The sequence below is a fragment of the Oncorhynchus gorbuscha genome, linkage group LG04 (genome assembly GCF_021184085.1).
Source record: "Oncorhynchus gorbuscha isolate QuinsamMale2020 ecotype Even-year linkage group LG04, OgorEven_v1.0, whole genome shotgun sequence".
NCBI lineage: Eukaryota > Metazoa > Chordata > Actinopteri > Salmoniformes > Salmonidae > Oncorhynchus > Oncorhynchus gorbuscha.
In genome coordinates, this window is record NC_060176.1 from 84,808,687 (window position 1) to 84,832,348 (window position 23,662).

Here is a 23,662-nt window from a genome sequence, read left to right on the forward strand (position 1 = left end):
AGAGAGTGGTAGAGGAAGATGGGTACGGGGTGAGGGATCATGATAGGATAAGGAGGCAGAGACCAATAGAGTGGGAGAGGAATAAATATGTGCTTCAGTAAAGTGGGTTTCTTAGCATTCATAGTCATGGTTAACTGTATTGCAAGGTTTTTCTGCATAATATTTATTTTAAATGGTAAAATGGGGAGAGTTTAGTGAGGGCTAATAGTTGGCAGGGTCATTTTCCTTTTTCCCAATTTTGTATTAGCGGAAATTCATGTCGGTAGGCTGTGACTGGCCCCACACTCCAATACAGTAGGCGGCAGTGTATGCGCCTTAAAGTTGGCTACGATCCGCCAACCCAATCCCAAAGAAGAAGGTGTGGTTTACCACGAGAGCGCTGTTTTATTTTGTTACCGGCATTCTTCTATTACCGATCAATATGGATAGGCGAAAGCGCTCCAGAGAAGATTTACCGACTGCGGACAGTGACCATTTCAATACCCCGGAGGAGAGAGTTTATGCCGGGCTGTCGCGGGACGGGGACTTAAGGCAGTGGACTGTCGAGGACACATGCAGATACATGCGTCTGGAAGGGCTCGGGATATGGGAGGAGAAATTCAGAGGTTCGATTGTTGTGGTCACTGTTTTGCATGTCTTCACTAACGAGCTACATACACATGATATTTGAATGACCAAGCCAATGTTGCTTGTAACTGTAAACTAAACTGCAGAGAAAGTGACTGGGTCAGCAGCAGAGGAATTGCTAGCCCACTAGATCAGCTGTTGTTTGCTAAAATCAAATTGTATTAGTCACATGCACCGAAGACAACATGTGTAGTAGACCTTACAGTGAAATGCTGAATACAACAGGTGTAGTAGACCTTACAGTGAAATGCTGAATACAACAGGTGTAGTAGACATTACAGTGAAATGCTGGATACAACAGGTGTAGGTAGACCTTACAGTGAAATGCTGAATACAACAGGTGTAGGTAGACCTTACAGTGAAATGCTGAATACAACAGGTGTAGTAGACATTACAGTGAAATGCTGAATACAACAGGTGTAGTAGACCTTACAGTGAAATGCTGAATACAACAGGTGTAGTAGACCTTACAGTTTAATGCTGAATACAAAAGGTGTAGTAGGCCTTACAGTGAAATGCTGAATACAACAGGTGTAGTAGACCTTACAGTGAAATGCTGAATACAACAGGTGTAGTAGACCTTACAGTGAAATGCTGAATACAACAGGTGTAGTAGACCTTACAGTGAAATGCTGAATACAACAGGTGTAGTAGACCTTACAGTGAAATGCTGAATACAACAGGTGTAGTAGACCTTACAGTGAAATGCTGAATACAACAGGTGTAGTAGACATTACAGTGAAATGCTGGATACAACAGGTGTAGTAGACCTTACAGTGAAATGTTTACTTACAAGCCCCTAACCGACAGTGCAGTTAAAAAATATGCAGAAGAATAAGATATTTAAGTTACAAGTAATTAAAGAGGAGCCTTAAAAAAATATCAATAAATACATGGGGGTGCTGGTACAGAGTCAATGTGTGGGGGCACCGGTTAGTTGAGGTAGCATGTACATGTGGGTAGAGTTAATTAAAGTGACTATTCATAGATGACAACCGAGTGGCAGTGGTGGGGGGGGGGGGGGGGGCAATGTGAATAGTCTGGGTAGCCATTTGACTAGATGTTCAGGAGTCTTATGGCTTGGGGGTAGAAGCTGTTTAGAAACCTCTTGGACCTACACTTGGTGCTCCGGTACCTCTTGCCGTGTGGTAGCAGAGAGAACAGTTTATAACTAGGGTGGCTGGAGTCTTTGACCATTTTTAGGGCCTTCCTTTGACATCGCCTGGTATAGAGGTCCTGGATGGAAGGAAGCTTGGCCCCAGTGACGTACTGGGCTGTTCGCACTACCCTCTATAGGGTCTTCCTCTGACACATCCTGGTATAGAGGTCCTGGATGGAAGGAAGCTTGGCCCCAGTGATGTACTGGGCTGTTCGCTACCCTAAAGACTCATTTACATTGTCCTTTGAACTACAGTACCCTAGCTAGGCTAACTACAGTTGAAGTCGGACATTTACATACACTTAGGTTGTAGTTTTGGCAAGTCGGTTAAGACATCTACTTTTCTGCATGGCACAAGTAATTTTCCAACAATTGTTCAGACAGATTATTTCACTTAATTCACTGTATCACAATCCAGTGGATCAGAAGTTTACTTACACTAAGTTGACTGTGCCTTTAACCAGCTTGGAAAATTCCAGAAAATGATGTCATGGCTTTAGAAGTCTCTGATAGGCTAATTGACATCATTTGAGTCAATTGGAGGTGTACCTGTGGATGTATTTCAAGGCCGACCTTCAAACTCAGTGCCTCTTTGCTGGACATCATCGGAAAATCAAAAGAAATCAGCCAGGAACTCAGAAAAGAAATTGTAAACCTCCACAAGTCTGGTTCATTCTTGGGAGCAATTTCGAAAACACCTGAAGGTACCACGTTCATCTGTCCAAACAATAGTATGGAAGTATAAACACCATGGGACCACGCAGCCGTCATACCGCTCAGGAAATAGACGCGTTCTGTGTCCTAGAGATGAACCTACTTTGGTGTGAAAAGTGCAAATCAATCCCAGAACAACAGCAAAGGACCTTGTGAAGATTTACATTTACATTTAAGTCATTTAGCAGACGCTCTTATCCAGAGCGACTTACAAATTGGTGCATTCACCTTATGACATCCAGTGGAACAGTCACTTTACAATAGTGCATCTAAATCTTAAAGGGGGGGGGAATACTTATCCTATCCTAGGTATTCCTTAAAGAGGTGGGGTTTCAGGTGTCTCTGGAAGGTGGTGATTAACTCCGCTGTCCTGGCGTCGTGAGGGAGTTTGTTCCACCATTGGGGGGCCAGAGCAGCGAACAGTTTTGACTGGGCTGAGCGGGAGCTGTACTTCCTCAGTGGTAGGGAGGTGAGCAGGCCAGAGGTGGATGAACGCAGTGCCCTTGTTTGGGTGTAGGGCCTGATCAGAGCCTGGAGGTACTGAGGTGCCGTTCCCCTCACAGCTCCGTAGGCAAGCACCATGGTCTTGTAGCGGATGCGAGCTTCAACTGGAAGCCAGTGGAGAGAACGGAGGAGCGGGGTGACGTGAGAGAACTTGGGAAGGTTGAACACCAGACGGGCTGCGGCGTTCTGGATGAGTTGAAGGGGTTTAATGGCACAGGCAGGGAGCCCAGCCAACAGCGAGTTGCAGTAATCCAGACGGGAGATGACAAGTGCCTGGATTAGGACCTGCGCCGCTTCCTGTGTGAGGCAGGGTCGTACTCTGCGGATGTTGTAGAGCATGAACCTACAGGAACGGGCCACCGCCTTGATGTTGGTTGAGAACGACAGGGTGTTGTCCAGGATCACACCAAGGTTCTTAGCGCTCTGGGAGGAGGACACAATGGAGTTGTCAACCGTGATGGCGAGATCATGGAACGGGCAGTCCTTCCCCGGGAGGAAGAGCAGCTCCGTCTTGCCGAGGTTCAGCTTGAGGTGGTGATCCGTCATCCACACTGATATGTCTGCCAGACATGCAGAGATGCGATTCGCCACCTGGTCATCAGAAGGGGGAAAGGAGAAGATTAGTTGTGTGTCGTCTGCATAGCAATGATAGGAGAGACCATGTGAGGTTATGACAGAGCCAAGTGACTTGGTGTATAGCGAGAATAGGAGAGGGCCTAGAACAGAGCCCTGGGGGACACCAGTGGTGAGAGCGCGTGGTGAGGAGACAGATTCTCGCCACGCCACCTGGTAGGAGCGACCTGTCAGGTGGGACGCTGGAGGAAACGACATAACCTGAAAGGCCGCTCAGCAAGGAAGAAGCCACTGCTCCTAAACCGCCATTAAAAAAAGCCAGATTACAGTTTGCAACTGCACATGGGGACAAAGATTGTACTGTTTGGAGAAATGTCCTCTGGTCTGGTAAACAAAAATAGAACTGTTTGGTCAGAATGACCATCGTTATGTTTGGAGGAAAAGGGGGAAGGCTTGTAAGCCGAAGAACACCATCCCAACCGTGAAGCATGGGGGTGGCAGCATCATGTTGTGGGGGTGCTTTGCTGAAGGAGGGACTGGTGCACTTCACAAAATAGATGGCATCATGAGGTCAGAAAATTATGTGGATATATTGAAACAACATCTCAAGACATGGGTCAGGAAGTTAAAGTTTGGTCACAAATGGGTCTTCCAAATGGACAATGATCCCAAGCATACTTCCAAAGTTGTGGCAAAATGGCTTCAGGACAAAAAGTCAAGGTATTGGAGTGGCCATCACAAAGTCCTGACCTCAATCCTATAGAAAATTTGTGGGCAGAACTGAAAAAGCGTGTGCGAGCAAGGAGGCCTACAAACCTGACTCAGTTACTCCAGCTCTGTCAGGAATGGGCTTCAACCTTCTAGCCCGAAGTTCAGTGCGCTATAAACTGTGCCCCAAAAGCATGCTTGTGTGGCAGTGTCGATATCCCCGCTTATAAACACAGGGTCGTTACACTCAGTGAACTAATCCATTGGGCTCCCGAGTGGTGCACGGGTCTAAGGCATTGCATCTCATTGCTAGAGGCGTCACTACAGACCCTGGTTCGATCCCAGGCTGTATCACAACCGGCCAAGATCGGGAGTTCCATAGGGTGGCGCACAATTGGCCCAGCATTGTCAGGGTTCGAGGAGGGTTAGGGGAAGGGTTGATACCTAGTCAGTTGTATAACTGAATGCATTCAACTGAAATGTGTCTTCAGCATTTAAGTGCCATAATCAACATCCACGTCATTGCCGCCCGGGGAACAGTGGGATAACTGCCTTGCTCAGGGTTAGGCCTTGTAAAATAAGAATTTGTTCTTAACTGAACTTCCCTAGTTAAATCAAGGTACATAAAAAAGTTGACTAAAAGCCAATTCATGCTTGATCCAAAAATGTGGTCGGAGGCTCCGTATGGATGGTGTGACAAAATTTCGGCTCCTCCAGAGGCCAAATCGAGCTCCATGCCGCATTGCCATGGCGTTCCCAAATTGTATAACAACACGGAGGGCTTTGTATTGCTCTGCATTTACATGGTTGGTTGATGGTAATTCGGGGCAGTACATCCTGTATCAACACAAACCCACTTCCTTGACAACAGCTCCGCGAAATTGCTGCCAATGCAGACGTCAGAACTTAATAGTTACCGTCGTCCTTCCGTGCACCGTTCTTCACTCTGTCCGTCTGCACACACTTGAAACATGGTCCAATCCTTTACAGTTCTTACACCTGCAGTGGTTTGGGGATGAAAGCTCGTACAGCGTATCTTACATAACCAAACTTCACATGTGAAGGTAGATGCTCTTTATAAAACAACAGGACCGCTTGACTTTCCTCGTTCTCCATTCACCCAGTCAGACTCCAGGCACCAACCACACCAGAAATTCTCTTCAGGTATTAAATCTGAACATCCTTCGGCACCCCTGAGATGACTCCTTTGACGGGCTCTCTACTCCGAAGTTCAAAGTACAAAACTCTTCTTGTCCGAATTATTTTATTAAGGCCCACTGCAATGAATCAAAATAAGACCACTCCTTGTCACTCTGACAGTCTTGTGTTTTCCCAGCATACACTTCACCATTTTCAACACCTCAAGTGGGTTTTCCAAATACATCCTTACTCAACAAACGCAACAAGAAGCCATTCATAGATGTATCCTTCACTCCAATGTTTGACAATTCATTTTTTATTTCAGTTTTCGACTGTTGTCCATTCAGAACATTAATCTTCATCAGCTTCACTCGACGTGCTGCTTGATTCGAACTCGGCATTCACTTCCACCATTTTCCCCATCAACCATCAGACTACAACAGAATAGTCTACCTGTGCTAATTAATCGGAAGACAGACACCACAAATGTGTTGTCACTAAAAGATACTGCCTGCTGCAACTGTGTTAAAACAGTTTACAGTAAGTGTGTATTATTTTGATGTGATCTGAAAGTATAAGGATTTCTGTTTCTAGAACCGTACCGCAATTGAGAATCGATTTACGTTTAGATGGAGTATTTGGCTGTTTTGGTTTCCAGAGCCAATTCAACCTTTTAAACAGAACATATAAGCTCCTTGGACTATAAGCAGGGTGGGAAATTAACACTAGCCACCAGCTAAATGTTAGTACATTTTGGCATTGACAGGTAGAATGTAATATTTCCATCCACATTGGCAGGTTTGCGGACGACACAACAGTGGTAGGCTTGATTACCAACAACGACGAGGCGGCCTACAGGGAGGAGGTGAGGGCCCTCGGAGTGTGGTGTCAGGAAAATAACCTCACACTCAACGTCAACAAAACTAAGGAGATGATTGTGGACTTCAGGAAACAGCAGAGGGAACACCCCCCTATCCATATCGATGGAACAGTAGTGGAGAGGGTAGCTAGTTTTAAGTTCCTCGGCATACACATCACAGACAAACTGAATTGGTCCACTCACACTGACAGCGTCGTGAAGAAGGCGCAGCAGCGCCTCTTCAACCTCAGGAGGCTGAAGAAATTTGGCTTGTCACCAAAAGCACTCACAAACTTCTACAGATGCACAATCGAGAGCATCCTGGCGGGCTGTATCACCGCCTGGTACGGCAACTGCTCCACCCTCAACCGTAAGGCTCTCCAGAGGGTAGTGAGGACTGCACAACGCATCACCGGGGGCAAAATACCTGCCCTCCAGGACACCTACACCACCCGATGTTACAGGAAGGCCATAAAGATCATGCTGCTCTGTACCATCACTCATTCATATATCCTTATGTACATATTCCTTATCCCCTTACATTGTGTATAAGACAGTAGTTTTGGAATTGTTAGTTAGATTACTTGTTGGTTATCACTGCATTGTCGGAACTAGAAGCACAAGCATTTCGCTACACTCGCATTAACATCTGCTAACCATGTGTATGTGACAAATAAAATTTGATTTGATTCAGGTGGTCACACAGCGAATTTGTGAGAATATTTTTTTATGCGTTTGTCAGCTCTGTAAGATAAGAGTTTCAACATTACAGTGGTGAACATGGGGTGTGGTACAGCATAGGTTCAAACAATAGAGAGAAATATGGAGACCTTGCCCGCTGGAACATACTCTAATATCCACTACTATCTGTCGTGCTCTTTTCTTTGACATCACTTTTAATCCATTTCAAAACCATTCAATAAGTGTTTTATCATTACAAAACATGTGCATGCATTTTCTGTGATTTCTTTATGAATTTTCCACCCTGGTGGACCAAAAAGTACATTTCCCACCCGACCATAAGGAGTACCATTTGGCTCCTTTAATCCATTATTGGGCTAAGTAACCACCCATCCATCTCCCATTACAATCTACCCTCCTTACTTTCTCTCTGGTATCTGTTAGTGCCCAGCATCAAGGTTGTTCCAGCCAAATAACTGATTCTATCTAATGAAGAGGAAGGTTGGTAGACTTGCACACAGGAAAGATGATCTGTCCTTTTTGTTTGGTTTTTCCCCACACAGAGCAACAGATCACAGGAGTGGGGTTACGATACCTTACAGAGACACATCTGGAGAATATGGGCATAGGGTATGTGTGGTGTGGTTTCGGTATGGGGTGTGGTCATTTCGGTGTACCAATCTTCAGTGGTATGTCAATCTAATGTGCACTTTCTAATTTTGGTGTATTTGTTGTGACAGATTTCTCTTAGTCAATTTCTTGAGGATTGTGATGTTCTGATTTTGGTGTCATGATTATGAACGGACTCTCTCTCTCCTCAGGCCTCTTGGCACACGGCTGCAGATTCTGCACTGCCTGAGGAAGCTGTGGCAGATTGCAGCAGAGACCAAGGTAACGCAATAGAGGTTTTAGAGGCCCTCTTGGCTGCAGAGACCAAGTGTTGCTCTTTTAAACTGAATTTTCTGAAATTCTACACATTTTACTATGGGGCAGAAATACAATTTTAAAGTTTAAAGCTAGTTTCCAGCTATTCTATGTATTTGTCATTGGGCTGAGAGAAAAGTTGCAGTTTCAAAGTTAATATCCTGCAATTCTACACATTTTGCCATGGAGCTGAGTTAACATTATGCCTTGTTCTTATGCTATTTGAGTGACTCAAACATTATAACAAAATCAATGGAGGCCCCATGACATCTTAGATTCTCCCTGATTTGTCTAGTTTTTATGTTGGTGATTGTTCGTTCTTAAATGTGATCTTATTAAAAAACAATATGGCTCCACTGTCTTTTCTACTTACTTTATATCTGGTTTTAGTCCTTTAGGGTTACACTGAAAACGTTTGACCTGGAAATGATTTGGCAAAAGGGGAAACATTGACTTTGAGCTCACATTGAGAGGCTGATGGACAGGGAGAGGTATAGATAGAGAACAATGCATGGGAGAGAAAATCACCTCAACCACATTGCACTTCATTTTAATTTGATTTATTTATTATTGTGAAAGAAGTAAAACACCCTGAGTAATAGCTGGTTTTTGTCATGTTCTCTATTCCCTGTTTTATAATGTTTTTCAATTTTATTGCAAGAGTACTCTAACCACGGCCATATACCTAGAGCTGCACCCTTTTCTATTCCAGAGAGGGAAAAATAGAGGAAGAGTAGTATCAACAATAAGATATATGATTGTCTCCTGTAGGTGTTTAATGACCCCATCCATGGCCATGTAGAGATGCATCCTCTGCTGGTCCGTATCATCGACACCCCTCAGTTCCAGAGGCTCCGCCACATTAAGCAGCTGGGAGGAACATACTTTGTCTTCCCTGGAGCCTCCCACAACCGCTTCGAGCACTCCATAGGGTATGTAGGAGTGTGTGTAAGTATGCACTAGCATAGAGTACAAGTGTGGGTGCCTGAGCACTTCATAGGGTATGTAGGAGTGTGTGTAAGTATGCACTAGCATAGAGTACAAGTGTGGGTGCCTGAGCACTTCATAGTTTAAAGGTGTGTGGGCTTGACCTATATAGGGTGTGTACACCTTTTTAAATCCAAGATTTGGAGTGTACATGCGCAAATTGGCATTTAGTCTATGTGGTTTTAGAGGCCCTACCCTGCATTCAAAGTGTGTGTGGTGTCAGGAAAATAACCTCACACTCAACGTCAGCAAAACAAAGGAGATGATCACTGACTTCAGGAAACAGCAGAGGGAGCACCCCCCTATCCACATCGACGGGACAGTAGTGGCGAAGGTGGAAAGTTTTTTAAAAGTTCCTCGGCGTACACATCACGGACAAACTGAATTGGTCCACCCACACAGACAGCATCGTGAAGAAGGTGCAACAGTGCCTCTTCAACCTCAGGAGGCTGAAGAAATTTGGCACTCACAAACATTTACAGATGCACAATCGAGAGCATCGTGTCGGGCTGTATCACCGCAACTGCTTCGCCCACAACCGTAAGGCTCTCCAGAGGGTAGTGAGGTCTGCACAACGCATCACCAGGGGCAAACTACCTGCCCTCCAGGACACCTACACCACCCGATGTCACAGGAAGGCCATAAAGATCATCAAGGACATCAACCACCCGAGCCACTGCCTGTTCACCCCGCTATCATCCAGAAGGTGAGGTCAGTACAGGTGCATCAAAGCTGGGACCGAGAGACTGAAAAACAGCTTCTATCTCAAGGCCATCAGACTGTTAACCAGCCACCACTAACATTGAGTGGCTGCTGCCACTTTAAACAATGCCACTTTAATAATGTTTACATATCTTACATTACTCATATCATATGTATATACTGTATTTTATACCATCTACTGCATCTTGCCTATGCCGCACGGCCATCGCTCATCCATATATTTCTATGTACATATTCTTATTAATTCCTTTACACTTGTGTTTAAAAGGTAGTAGTTGTGAAATTGTTAGATTACTTGTTAGATATTACTGAATGGTCGGAACTCGAAGCACAAGCATTTTGCTACACTCGCATTAACATCTGTTAACCATGTGTATGTGACAAATAAGATTTGATTTGATTTCAAAAGGCACAATAGAAACTGTCCTGGTTCTTTTTCAGCCCCTAGCCCCTTCGTTAAGCTCCCAGTTCCCAGTGGTTACCTAGCAGGTTTCCTGAGTTGTAAAATGGTTGTTGTGGTCGTGTGTTTCAGGGTGGGCTACCTGGCAGGTTCGCTGGTCCAGGAGTTGAATGAGAGACAACCAGAGCTCTTCATCTCTCATAGAGACATATTGTGTGTCCAGATCGCCGGTCTCTGTCACGACCTGGGTGAGTCTCACACACACACCACATACATATATACACACTTTTTTTTCAATCTTACTTTCTCATAAATGTGATCTCTCTCAATCTCCAGGTCATGGTCCTTTCTCATAAATGTGATCTCTCTCAATCTCCAGGTCATGGTCCTTTCTCATAAATGTGATCTCTCTCACTCTCCAGGTCATGGTCCTTTCTCCCATATGTTTGATGGGATGTTCATTCCCAAAGTGCGTCCAGAATCTAAGTGGAATGTAAGACCTTTCTTTCCTCATCCTCTCTCGTTTCCTCCTTTTTTGCTCTGTCTACATGTCTGTGCTGTTGTTTGTGTCAATATCTTCCTGTGTGTGCTCAAACAGGTCATCTGTATTTGTGTGTACGCTCACGTTGTGTGTGTTACAGCACGAGGAGGCGTCCCTGGCCATGTTTGACCACCTGGTGTGTGAGAACGCCTTGGAGCCGGCGATGAAGGAGCATGGCCTGGTCCTTCCTGATGACCTGGTCTTCATCAAGGAGCAGATTGCTGGACCACAGAACACTGTCCCCCTCAGCCAGGGAGTAAGTCAGCCAGCCAGTGAGCCGGTTAGTCAGTCAATCAACCAATTTAAGAATCATGGAGGTGTGGGTTCGTTTCCCACTTCTGACACCAATGGTAACGGAGACCGCCCTAGTGGTGGAAGTTTCGGTGAAGAAGCCCAAACATGACGATAACAAAATATAAAATATAAATTGGGGGTAAACTGAATAAATCAACACCTGAAAGCCACTCTGACCCTTGTTGCCTCCTCACTGAAACCTTCACCGCTAGGGCGGTAAACGTTACAATCATCAATCAACATTAATCAGTCAACAAACATCAATCAATATTACTTCATGAATATGGGGGTGAACAGGCAGTGGCTCGGGTGGTTGATGTCCTTGATGATCTTTATGGCCTTCCTGTGACATCGGGTGGTGTAGGTGTCCTGGAGGGCAGGTAGTTTGCCCCTGGTGATGCGTTGTGCAGACCTCACTACGGGTTGAATTTAAACTAATTTGAACTCATTTGGAGTTTCATACTCGGATGTCTGTCTGTAGTCTGAGTCTGTTCTTTTTCCCTCCACAGTGGCCATATAAGGGCCGACCAGAGGAGAAGTCCTTCCTCTATGAGATTGTGGCCAACAAAAGGAACGGCATCGATGTAGACAAGTGGGACTACTTCGCCAGGTGAGTCCCCCAGTTGGAGTTTATCCCTTTTAGAAACGATGATCAATTACTGGAGTAAGCTATATTAGAGATCTAACAATACATAGGAACATTGGAGTATATTAGGAAGATAGTATGGGTAACTTTTCTTAAATAATCTTCAGGGCCTAAAATGAACACCTGCCAAATGTGTGTAGATTTAGGCATTGGCAGGTAAGATGTTTATTACACCAGCCACGTTGGTGGGTGGTCAGGGCTCCACAGTGAGAACTATGAATCCTATATAGCCTATTCCACCTTCAACACTGTCTGGCTATAATGTGCGCATCTGAATAGCTGAGTGAAATATATATTTTCAGAAGCGCTGCTCACAGGCATAAAACTATAAAAGTTGGTCTAATTTACTTGAAACTGAAGTCTACTGAAGTCAGACTTGGTCCTTGTGTTTCTTGTCTATTTACATTGTTTTGTTCACAAGCTACATTGTTTCTCTATGTTTGACTTTCAACTGCTAGGGAAGAGAAGACAAATCTTCTACTAGTCAGACTCAATCTCATAGGCACTAACATGACTCGAGTCATGCTACCACGGTAACCTCCCGCCCTTAAAGGGGCAGGTGAATTTTTTTTGTCTCATCTGTGATATTTTGGTTAAAAGATTCAGGTCACAAAAAAAATGAAATTAACTTGTTGACGCACCCCATCCCGGTAGCGGGATAATTGTCATCAGCAACGCTGAATAGCATACCACAGTCAAATAATATTTCAAAAAAATATTCATATTCATGAAATCACAAGTGCAATATTGCAGAACACAGCTTAGCCTTTTGTTAATCCACCTGTCGTCTCAGATTTTGAAATTATGCTTTACAGCGAAAGCAATCCAAGCGTTTGTGTAAGTTTATCGATCGCATGACAAAACATTAAGTACACTTAGTATCAGGTAGCTTGGTCACGAAAATCAGAAAAGCAAATTAATCGTTTACCTTTGATGATCTTCGGAAGTTTTCACTCACGAGACCCCCAGTTACATAACAAATGTTCATTTTGTTCCATAAAGATTATTTTTATATACCTCCGTTTGTTTGTCGCGTTATGTTCAGAAATCCACAACGCAGACGAAAATTCAAAATAATATCCATAATGTCCACAGAAACATGTCAAACGTTTTTTATAATCAATCCTCAGGTTGTTTTTAAAATATATATTTGATAATATATCAACCGGGAGTGTAGGTTTTTCAAAAGGACCGGGAGAAACAATTACCTCTTTACTCTGTTACTCAAAACTCATTCTGAGAGCCCCCATCTATCCACTTACGCAATGTGATCTCTCACGCTAATGTTTCAAAATAAAAGCCTGAAACTATGTCTAAAGACTGTGGACACCTTAGGGAAGCCATAGAAAAAGGAATCTGGTTGATATCCCTTTAAATGGAGGATAGGCATGTATAGGAACAGAGAGGTTTCAAAATAAGAGGCACTTCCTGATTGGATTTTCCTCAGGTTTTCGCCTGCAATATCAGTTCTGTTATACTCACACACAATATTTTGACAGTTTTGGAAACTTTAGAGTGTTTTCTATCCTAATCTGACAATTATATGCATATTCTAGTTTCTGGGGCTGAGAAATAGGCCGTTTCAAATGGGTATGTTTTTGCCAAAAATGAAAATACTGCCCCCTACACGCAAACGGTTAAACAATATACCACATAGCTTCTTTCTAGTATTACATTTCTTTTTTTTCCAGAAACATTACAAAGCATGCTCATCTGTTTTGTTGGTGTAATTGGTGTAATTTTAGTTGGTGTAATTTTAGCGGGAAAAAATATTTTTGCTGGTAAAAACGTTTTTTTGTCAAATGCGCCAAATAGACTTTATAGTGAAATGCTTACTTACAAGCCCTTAACCAACAATGCTTTAAGAAGTTAAGAAAAAAATTACATGAAGTCTTAGGTAAAAAAATAGATAAGTAGAAAATGAAAGTAACAAATTAACAGCAGCAGTAAAATAACAAGCGAGGCTTTTTACAGGGGGTGCCGATACAGAGTCAATGTGTGGGGGCACCGGCTAGTCGAAGTAATTGAGGTATTATGTACATGTAGGTAGAGTTAAAGTGACTATGCATAGATTATAAATGGAGAGTAGCAGTGTAAAAGAGGGGTCTGAGTAGCCCTTTGATTAGCTGTTCAGGAGTCTTATGGCTTGGGGTGTAGAAGCTGTTAAGAAGCCTTTTGGACCTAGATTTGGCGCTCCGGTACCGCTTGCCGTGCAGTAGCAGAGAGAACAGTCTATGACTATGGTGGCTGGAGTCTTTGACCATTTTTAGGGCCTTCCTTTGGCACCACCTGATATAGAGGTCCTGCATGGCAGGAAGCTTGGCCCCAGTGATGTACTGAACTGTACGCACTACCCTCTGTAGCACCTTGAGGCCGAGCAGTTGCCATACCAGGCAGTGATGCAACCAGTCAGGATGCTCTCGATGGTGCAGCTGTAGAACCTTTTGAGAATCTGGGAACCCATGCCAAATCTTCTCAGTCTCCTGCCTGCTTCACAACTGTCTTAGTGTGTTTAGACCATGATAGTTTGTTGGTGATGTTGACACCAAGGAACTTGAAGCTCTCAACCTGTTCCACTACAGCCCCGTCGATGAGAATGGGGCGTACCTGGTCCTCCTTTTCCTGTAGTCCACACTCATCCCCTTTGTCTTGATCACGTTGAGGAAAAGGTTGTTGTCCTGGCACCACACGGCCAGGTCTCTGACCTCCTCCCTATAGGCGGTCTCATCGTTGTTGGTGATCAGGCCTATCACTGGTGTCATCGGCAAACTTAATGATGGTGTTGGAGTCATGCTTGGCCACGCAGTCATGAGTGAACAGGGAGTACAGGAGGGGACTGAGCACGCACTCCTGAGGGGCCCCCGTGTTGAGGATCAGCATGGCGAATGTGTTGTTCCGTACCCTTACCACCTGACGGGGCGACCCGTCAGGAAGTCCAGGATCGAGTTGCAGAGGGAAGTGTTTAGTCCCAGGGTCCTTAGCTTAGTGATGAACTTCGAGGGCACTATGGTGTTGAACGCTGAGCTGTAGTCAATGAATAGCATTCTCACATACACTACCCTTCAAAAGTTTGGGGTCACTTAAAACCAATTTTTTGTCCTTCAAAATAACATCAAATTGATTTACGTTTACATTTAAGTCATTTAGCAGACGCTCTTATCCAGAGCGACTTACAAATTGGTGCATTCACCTTATGACATCCAGTGGAACAACCACTTTACAATAGTGCATCTAAATATTTTAAGGGGGGAGGGGGGTGAGAAGGATTACTTTATCCTATCCTAGGTATTCCTTAAAGAGGTGGGGTTTCAGGTGTCTCCGGAAGGTGGTGATTGACTCCGCTGTCCTGGCGTCGTGAGGGAGTTTGTTCCACCATTGGGGAGCCAGAGCAGCGAACAGTTTTGACTGGGCTGAGCGGGAACTGTACTTCCTCAGTGGTAGGGAGGCGAGCAGGCCAGAGGTGGATGAACGCAGTGCCCTTATTTGGGTGTAGGGCCTGATCAGAGCCTGGAGGTACTGAGGTGCCGTTCCCCTCACAGCTCCGTAGGCAAGCACCATGGTCTTGTAGTGGATGCGAGCTTCAACTGGAAGCCAGTGGAGAGAGCAGAGGAGCGGTGTGACGTGAGAGAACTTGGGAAGGTTGAACACTAGACGGGCTGCGGCGTTCTGGATGAGTTGTAGGGGTTTAATGGCACAGGCAGGGAGCCCAGCCAACAGCGAGTTGCAGTAATCCAGACGGGAGATGACAAGTGCCTGGATTAGGACCTGCGCCGCTTCCTGTGTGAGGCAGGGTCGTACTCTGCGGATGTTGTAGAGCATGAACCTACAGGAACGGGCCACCGCCTTGATGTTAGTTGAGAACGACAGGGTGTTGTCCAGGATCACGCCAAGGTTCTTAGCGCTCTGGGAGGAGGACACAATTGAGTTGTCAACCGTGATGGCGAGATCATGGAACGGGCAGTCCTTCCCCGGGAGGAAGAGCAGCTCCGTCTTGCTGAAGTTCAGCTTGAGGTGGTGATCCGTCATCCACACTGATATGTCTGCCAGACATGCAGAGATGCGATTCGCCACCTGGTCATCAGAAGGGGGAAAGGAGAAGATTAATTGTGTGTCGTCTGCATAGCAATGATAGGAGAGACCATGTGAGGTTATGACAGAGCCAAGTGACTTGGTGTATAGCGAGAATAGGAGAGGGCCTAGAACAGAGCCCTGGGGGACACCAGTGGTGAGAGCGCGTGGTGAGGAGACAGATTCTCGCCACGCTACCTGGTAGGAGCGACCTGTCAGGTAGGACGCAATCCAAGCGTGGGCCGCGCCGGAGATGCCCAACTCGGAGAGGGTGGAGAGGAGGATCTGATGGTTCACAGTATCGAAGGCAGCCGATAGGTCTAGAAGGATGAGAGCAGAGGAGAGAGAGTTAGCTTTAGCGGTGCGGAGCGCCTCCGTGATACAGAGAAGAGCAGTCTCAGTTGAATGACTAGTCTTGAAACCTGACTGATTTGGATCAAGAAGGTCATTCTGAGAGAGATAGCGGGAGAGCTGACCAAGGACGGCACGTTCAAGAGTTTTGGAGAGAAAAGAAAGAAGGGATACTGGTCTGTAGTTGTTGACATCGGAGGGATCGAGTGTAGGTTTTTTCAGAAGGGGTGGAACTCTCGCTCTCTTGAAGACGGAAGGGACGTAGCCAGCGGTCAGGGATAAGTTGATGAGCGAGGTGAGGTAAGGGAGAAGGTCTCCGGAAATGGTCTGGAGAAGAGAGGAGGGGATAGGGTCAAGCGGGCAGGTTGTTGGGCGGCCGGCCGTCACAAGACGCGAGATTTCATCTGGAGAGAGAGGGGAGAAAGAGGTCAGAGCACAGGGTTGGGCAGTGTGAGCAGAACCAGCGGTGTCGTTAGACTTAGCAAACGAGGATCGGATGTCGTCGACCTTCTTTTCAAAATGGTTGACGAAGTCGTCTGCAGAGAGGGAGGAGGTGGGGGGAGGGGGAGGAGGATTCAGGAGGGAGGAGGTGGTGGCAAAGAGCTTCCTAGGGTTAGAGGCAGATGCTTGGAATTTAGAGTGGTAGAAAGTGGCTTTAGCAGCAGAGACAGAGGAGGAAAATGTAGAGAGGAGGGAGTGAAAGGATGCCAGGTCCGCAGGGAGGCGAGTTTTCCTCCATTTCCGCTCGGCTGCCCGGAGCCCTGTTCTGTGAGCTCGCAATGAGTCGTCAAGCCACGGAGCGGGAGGGGAGGACCGAGCCGACCTGGAAGATAGGGGACATAGAGAGTCAAAGGATGCAGAAAGGGAGGAGAGGAGGGTTGAGGAGGCAGAATCAGGAGATAGGTTGGAGAAGGTTTGAGCAGAGGGAAGAGATGATAGGATGGAAGAGGAGAGAGTAGCGGGGAGAGAGAGCGAAGGTTGGGACGGCGCGATACCATCCGAGTAGGGGCAGTGTGGGAAGTGTTGGATGAGAGCGAGAGGGAAAAGGATACAAGGTAGTGGTCGGAGACTTGGAGGGGAGTTGCAATGAGGTTAGTGGAAGAACAGCATCTTGTAAAGATGAGGTCGAGCGTATTGCCTGCCTTGTGAGTAGGGGGGGAAGGTGAGAGGGTGAGGTCAAAAGAGGAGAGGAGTGGAAAGAAGGAGGCAGAGAGGAATGAGTCAAAGGTAGACGTGGGGAGGTTAAAGTCGCCCAGAACTGTGAGAGGTGAGCCGTCCTCAGGAAAGGAGCTTATCAAGGCATCAAGCTCATTGATGAACTCTCCGAGGGGACCTGTAGGGCGATAAATGATAAGGATGTTAAGCTTGAAAGGGCTGGTAACTGTGACAGCATGAAATTCAAAGGAGGCGATAGACAGATGGGTAAGGGGAGAAAGAGAGAATGACCACTTGGGAGAGATAAGGATCCCGATGCCACCACCCCGCTGACCAGAAGCTCTCGGGGTGTGCGAGAACACGTGGGCGGATGAAGAGAGAGCAGTAGGAGTAGCAGTGTTATCTGTGGTGATCCATGTTTCTGTCAGTGCCAAGAAGTCGAGGGACTGGAGGGAGGCATAGGCTGAGATGAACTCTGCCTTGTTGGCTGCAGATCGGCAGTTCCAGAGGCTACCGGAGACCTGGAACTCCACATGGGTCGTGCGCGCTGGGACCACCAGATTAGGGTGGCAGCGGCCACGCGGTGTGGAGCGTTTGTATGGTCTGTGCAGAGAGGAGAGAACAGGGATAGACAAACACATAGTTGACAGGCTACAGAAGAGGCTACGCTAATGCAAGGAGATTGATCAGTGTAGACATTGTTAATGTTGTAAATGACTATTGTAGCTTGAAACAGCGATTTTTCATGGAATATCTACACCGGTGTACAGAGGCCCATTATCAGAAACACAGTGTTACAATAGCACGCTGTGTTAGCTAATTCAAGTTTATCATTTGAAAAGGCTAATTGATCATTAGAAAACCCTTTTGCAATTATATTAGCACAGCTGAAAACTGTTGTTCTGATTTAAAGAAGCAATAAAACTGGTCTTCTTTAGACTAGTTGAGTATCTGGAGCATCAGCATTTGTGGGTTTAATTACAGGTTCAAAATGGCCAGAAACAAAGACCTTTCTTCTGAAACTCATCAGTCTATTCTTGTTCTGAGAAATGAAGGCTATTCCATGCAAGAAATTGCCAAGAAACTGAAGATCTCATACAACGCTGTGTACTACACCCTTCACAGAACAGCGCAAACTGGCTCTATCCAGAATAGATAGAGGAGTGGGAGGCCCCGGTGCACAACTGAGCAAGAGAACAAGTACATTAGAGTCTCTTGTTTGAGAAACCGATGACTCACAAGTGCTCAACTGGCAGCTTCATTAAATATTACCTGCAAAACACCAGTCTCAACATCAACAGTGAAGAGGCGACTCCGGGACGCTGGCCTTCTAGGCAGAGTTGCAAAAAAAAGCCATATGCACTTTGCAATGAAAAAGCCAATACACATTGCCTGTGAGCATCAGAGGTGAACCAGTTGCTTGAGCAAGACATTCATCAGCATTTCTCTGACTACTTCCCTCCATTGAGTCAAATAAACGTCTGATTCCAGGAGGACCATGAGCTGTTGCTATTGATAAGGTGTCTGATTCATCATCTTCACCTCGAATTGTCAGAGGTTGCTTGTTGTGAGTGCTGAGGGAACTCTATGCACTTGGCCAGATGATTCTGCATCTTTGTTGCATTCTTCACATATTATTTGGCACAGTATTTGTAAATGTACACAGCTTGTCCTTCTACATGACCTGCAGTGAAATGTCTCCACACGTCAGATAGAAAGGCCTGTGGCATTTTCCTGTAAAGACGAGAACAAAATGAGTAAAGGAAACAACAAATACAATCCCATATACAGATAAATAGTTAAGTAGTTAGATTAAACAACTCATTTGTCAGGTAAATGTTTTAAAATGAAACCTGTATGGAAACAGGTGAGTTAACAGGCTCAAGCTAAAACCCACATGGTAGCAAAAACTAACTAGCAGAAAGTGTTAACAAGTTAGAATTTTTTTTTGTCATAAAATATATTCACCCCACCCAGTATTGCCATCAAAACTTACCAGAAAGCATGTAGTCCTGGGCTCAGACAGTGTAGTAGCGTGGGCTCAATAGCATCTCATGAGTGTGTAAGATCTTGAGAATCAGCTGTGTATGTGATGGCAGAATGCACTGTGCATGCAGAGGGTTGCAATTCCATTGAATTGGGGATAGTTTAACAAAAATATGCCACAAGACCTAGAATTGCCTAATGTGTATCCCATACAAAAGGTTCACTGTTATAAGAACATTTGTTTTTTTAATGAAAAAAAATGACCAAATTCGGGTCTTAACTTCCAATGGAAAATTTCCGGGAAAGTTTCCGACCCTTGCAACCCTAGTCTCTACACCATTTCACATTTTGCTACATAAGACCGAATCCTGGTGCTGAGTCACATATATATGTTCTTCTTCACTTCATCTAACCTGACCTCTACCCAAATTGCTCACTCTTCTCTAACTCACGGCTGTCATGATCACTTGTACCAGACTGTGTCTCTTCTCCTCCCATAGGATCTCTGATGGCTAACAATAACATATCCTGACAGAATGTAAACCTTATACGTTCCCCTCTCTCCCTCAGTGACATGAATAATACGTACATTTCATATCTAAAAGTCAGATTTCATCGAAATCTGCCATAAATCCCCCTTGTGACAGGAAATGGACGCTTGTTGTATGCAACAGGGAGTAGCATTTGAATGGAAGCTTCACACAAAAAATGGGTTAAAAATTAATTGGGTTAAAATCTTGCTGGAAGTGACAGGGTTGGTGTAGGGACGTGTCAAAATGCAGAATTTTAGCACTTAAGCAAGCCTTTATTCATATAAAATCTGATGAATTGAATTCTCCATGTGGTCAATATTAAAGGGCACTTCATTTAATATAACAGGCTTTAAAATTCCAATATTGATGCACAATTTCTGCTTAAAATAATACAAGACACTCATTTTGTGGAACTACCATTTCATTGTAGAGCAAAGGAAATGCATAAACATTTACATTTTGTTTAGTGAGATCCTTTAAAAAAAAACTTAAATGACAACAGGAACATTGAAAATGTATTTTTATTTTATTAATGACAGGTAAAGGAAAACCCAGACAAAACCAACAGAGACTTCCTCACTTTCTCACCCCACAGGGACTGCTTCCACCTGGGTATCCAAAATAACTTTGACTACCGTCGCTTTCTCAAGTTTGCCCGTGTGTGTGAGGTGGACGGGAAGAAGCACATCTGCACCCGAGACAAGGTAAATGCTTCTGCTTGGCCCAGTTACACCTCCTATTCATTCCCTGGAGTTTATGTTTTCATTCAACTTTTGGTAAAGTAATTAGGGAGTAGCCTAGTTTAGTGGTGATATCCATGTGTGTTGTCCACATACAGGAAGTGGGTAATCTGTATGACATGTTCCACACACGCAACTGCCTGCATAGAAGGGCCTACCAGCACAAGGTGGGCAACATCATAGAGACAATGTAAGTACTCTCACCTCAACAGGTGTTTAATACTGGTAACTGCCAAGATAGAGGAAACACCAACATAGTATCTTAATAGCGTGTTGGGCCACTACGAGCCAGAACAGCTTCAATGCACCTTGGCATAGTTTCTAAGTGTCTGGAAGTCAATGGGATGCGACACCATTCTTCCACAATAAATTCTATCATTAGTTGTTTTGTTGATTGTGGTAGAATCTCCCATAAGTGTTCAATTGGGTTGAGATCTGGTGACTGAGACTGCCATGGCATATGGTTTACAGCATGTTCATGCTCATCAAACCATTCAGCGACCACTCATGCCCTGTGTGTGGGGGCATTTCTATTTATTATGGATCCAAGGTGGCGGCTACTCTTCCTGGGGTCCGGCAAAATTAAGGCAGTTATACAATTTAAAAAAGATTATAATACATTCGTTACAGAATTTACACAAAGTGTGCCCTTAGGACTTTAACCCACTACCACATATCTACAACGAAAACATCCATGTGTATGTGTGTGTACGTTATCATGCCTTTTTATGCATGTGTATGTGCCTATGTTTGTGTTACTTCAGTCATCGCTGTTCCATAAGGTGTGTTTATCTGCTTTTTAAATCTAATTTTACTGCATGCATCAGTCACCTGATGTGGAATAGAGTTCCTTGTAGTCACGGCTCTATGTAGTACTCTGTGCCTCCCATAGTCTGTTCTGAACTTGGGGACTATGAAGGGACCTCTGGTGGCATGTCTTGTGGGGTATGCATGGGTGTCTGAGTCGTGTGCTAGTATTTTAAACAGACAGCTTGGTACCTTCAGCTTGTCCACACCTCTTACAAAAACAAGTAAAGAGGAAGTCAATCTCTCTTCCATGAGTCCCTCTTTGTGGCACCTGACCACACGACTGAACAGTAGTCCAGGTGTGACAAAACCAGGGGATACCTAGTCAGTTTTACAACTGAATGCATTCAACTGAAATGTGTCTTCCACATTTAACTCAACCCCCTGTGAATTGGTGAGGTGCGGGGGGCTGTTTTTTCCATCTTTATTAACAGCTGGCTTTACTCCAAGCCTAATCCTAACCCTTTAACGACATGCCACTGGCTTTGAGTAAACCCAGTGTGTTTGTTAGTGGTGTAGAGAGGAGTAGGCATGTCATTAGTAAAGATTGAAAAAACAGCTAAGATATATTTTGAGTACAGCAGCGTTTGGGTTTCGTCCAGCTTTGTTCTATGGCGCTTAAATAAATGAGGTAGTTCTTAACCTGTGACTGCCTCCTGCCTACTCCTCTCATGTCGTTAGTAAAGATTCAAAAAAGTAAGAGGCCTAGACAGCTTCCTTGTGGAATTCCTGATTCTACCTGGATTATATTTGAGAGGCTTCCATTAAAGAACACCCTCTGTTTTCTGATTGACAGGTAACTCTTTATCCACAATATAGCAGGGGGTGTAAAGCCATAACATACGTTTTTGCAGCAGCAGACTATGATCAACAATGTCAAAAGCTGAACTATATAATTGTATCATCAATTTCTATCAGCCAATCATCAGTCATTTGTGTAAGTGCTGTGCTTGTTGAGTGTCCTTCTCTATAAGCATGCCGAAAGTCTGTTGTCAATTTGTTTACTGTGAAATAGCATTGTATGTTGTCAAATACTATTTTTCCAGAAGTTTACTAAGGTGTGGTAACCGGCTGGTGGGCTATTTGAGCCAGTAAAGGGAGCTTTACTATTCTTGGCTAGTGGAATGACTTTAGCTTCCCTATAGGCCTGACGGCACACACTTTCTACTAGGCTTAAATTGAAGATGTGGCAACATCATCCGCTATTATCCACAGTAATCTTCCATCCAAGTTGTCAGACCTCAGTGGCTTGTCATTGTTGATAGACAACAATACTTTTTTCACTTCTTCCACACTGACTTTATGGAATTCAAAATTACAATGCTTGTCTTTCATAAATTGTCAGATATACTTGGATGTGTAGTGTCAGTGTGTGTGGCTGGTTTGTCATCCCTAAGTTTGCTAATCTTGCCAATGAGAAAGAAATTAAAGTAGTTGGCAATATCAGTGGCTTTTGTGATAAATGAGCGATCTTATTCAATGAATGATGAAGCTGAGTTGGCATTGTTATCCTATGGGGACATAGTTGTGGTAGCCAAAATAATGGCCTGCCCAGCATGTTTGTTGCTTAATTAACTCAGAAACCACAACTGTGTGGAAGCACCTGCTTTAAATACACTTTGTATCCCTCATTTACTTGAGTTTCCATAACTTTTGTCCGTTTTTAAAAGTTAAGAACAAATTCTTATTTACAATGACTGCCTACCCCGGCCAAACCCGGACGACGCTGGGCCAATTGTGCGCCGCCCTATAGGACTCCCAATCACATCCAGTTGTGATTCAGCCTGGAATCGAACCAGGGTCTGTAGTGACGCCTCTAGCTCTGAGATGCAGTGCCTTAGACTTCTGCGCCACTCGGGAGCCCTACAGTACCAGTCAAAAGTTTGGACACACCAACTCATTTAAGGGTTTTGTACTATTTGTACATTGTAGAATAATAGTGAAGACATCAAAACTATGAAATAACCCATATGGAATCATGTAGTAACCAAACAACGGTAAAACAAATCCAAATATATTTTAGATTCTTCAAAGTAGCCACCATTTGCCTTGATGACAGCTTTGCACACGGTTGGCATTCTCTCAACCAGCTTCACCTGGAATGCTTTTCCAAATATCTTGAAGGAGTTCCCACATATGCTGAGCACATGTTGGCTGCTTTTCCATCACTCTGCGGTCCAACTCATCCCAAACAATTTCAATTGGGTTGATGCCGGGTGATTGTGGAGGCCAAGTCATCTGATGCAGCACTACATCATTCTCCTTCTTGGTCAAATAGCCCTTATGCAGCCTGGAGGTGTGTTGGGTCATTGTCCTCTTGAAAAACAAATGATAGTTCAACTAAGCGCAAACCAGATGGGATGGTGTATCACTGCAGAATGCTGTGGTAGCCATGGTGATTAAGTGTGCCTTTAATTCTAAATAAATCACTGACAGTGTCACCAGCAAAGCACCGCCACACCAACACACCACATCCTCCATGCTTCATGGTGGGAACTACACATGAGGAGATCTGTTCACCTACTCTGCGTCTCACAAAGAC

The 23,662-nt window shown here is 44.7% G+C and overlaps 1 protein-coding gene across 2 annotated transcripts in view; it reads left to right on the forward strand.

Moving 5' to 3' along the window:
- The first annotated feature begins 334 nt into the window (after positions 1–334).
- The window catches only part of samhd1 (SAM domain and HD domain 1), a 67,480-nt gene continuing 44,152 nt past the window's right edge, over positions 335–23,662 (forward strand). Inside the window, exons 1-10 of one of the 2 annotated variants that reach the window (XM_046345470.1) lie at positions 335–605; positions 7,529–7,595; positions 7,787–7,856; positions 8,661–8,821; positions 10,132–10,247; positions 10,422–10,492; positions 10,641–10,820; positions 11,344–11,444; positions 20,169–20,277; positions 20,412–20,503. In XM_046345470.1, coding sequence (XP_046201426.1) covers positions 422–605; positions 7,529–7,595; positions 7,787–7,856; positions 8,661–8,821; positions 10,132–10,247; positions 10,422–10,492; positions 10,641–10,820; positions 11,344–11,444; positions 20,169–20,277; positions 20,412–20,503 — 1,151 coding nt within the window. In that variant the 5' untranslated portion in view covers positions 335–421. The remainder of the gene's footprint in view (positions 606–7,528; positions 7,596–7,786; positions 7,857–8,660; positions 8,822–10,131; positions 10,248–10,421; positions 10,493–10,640; positions 10,821–11,343; positions 11,445–20,168; positions 20,278–20,411; positions 20,504–23,662) is intronic. The other variant, XM_046345471.1, reaches the window with a different exon arrangement.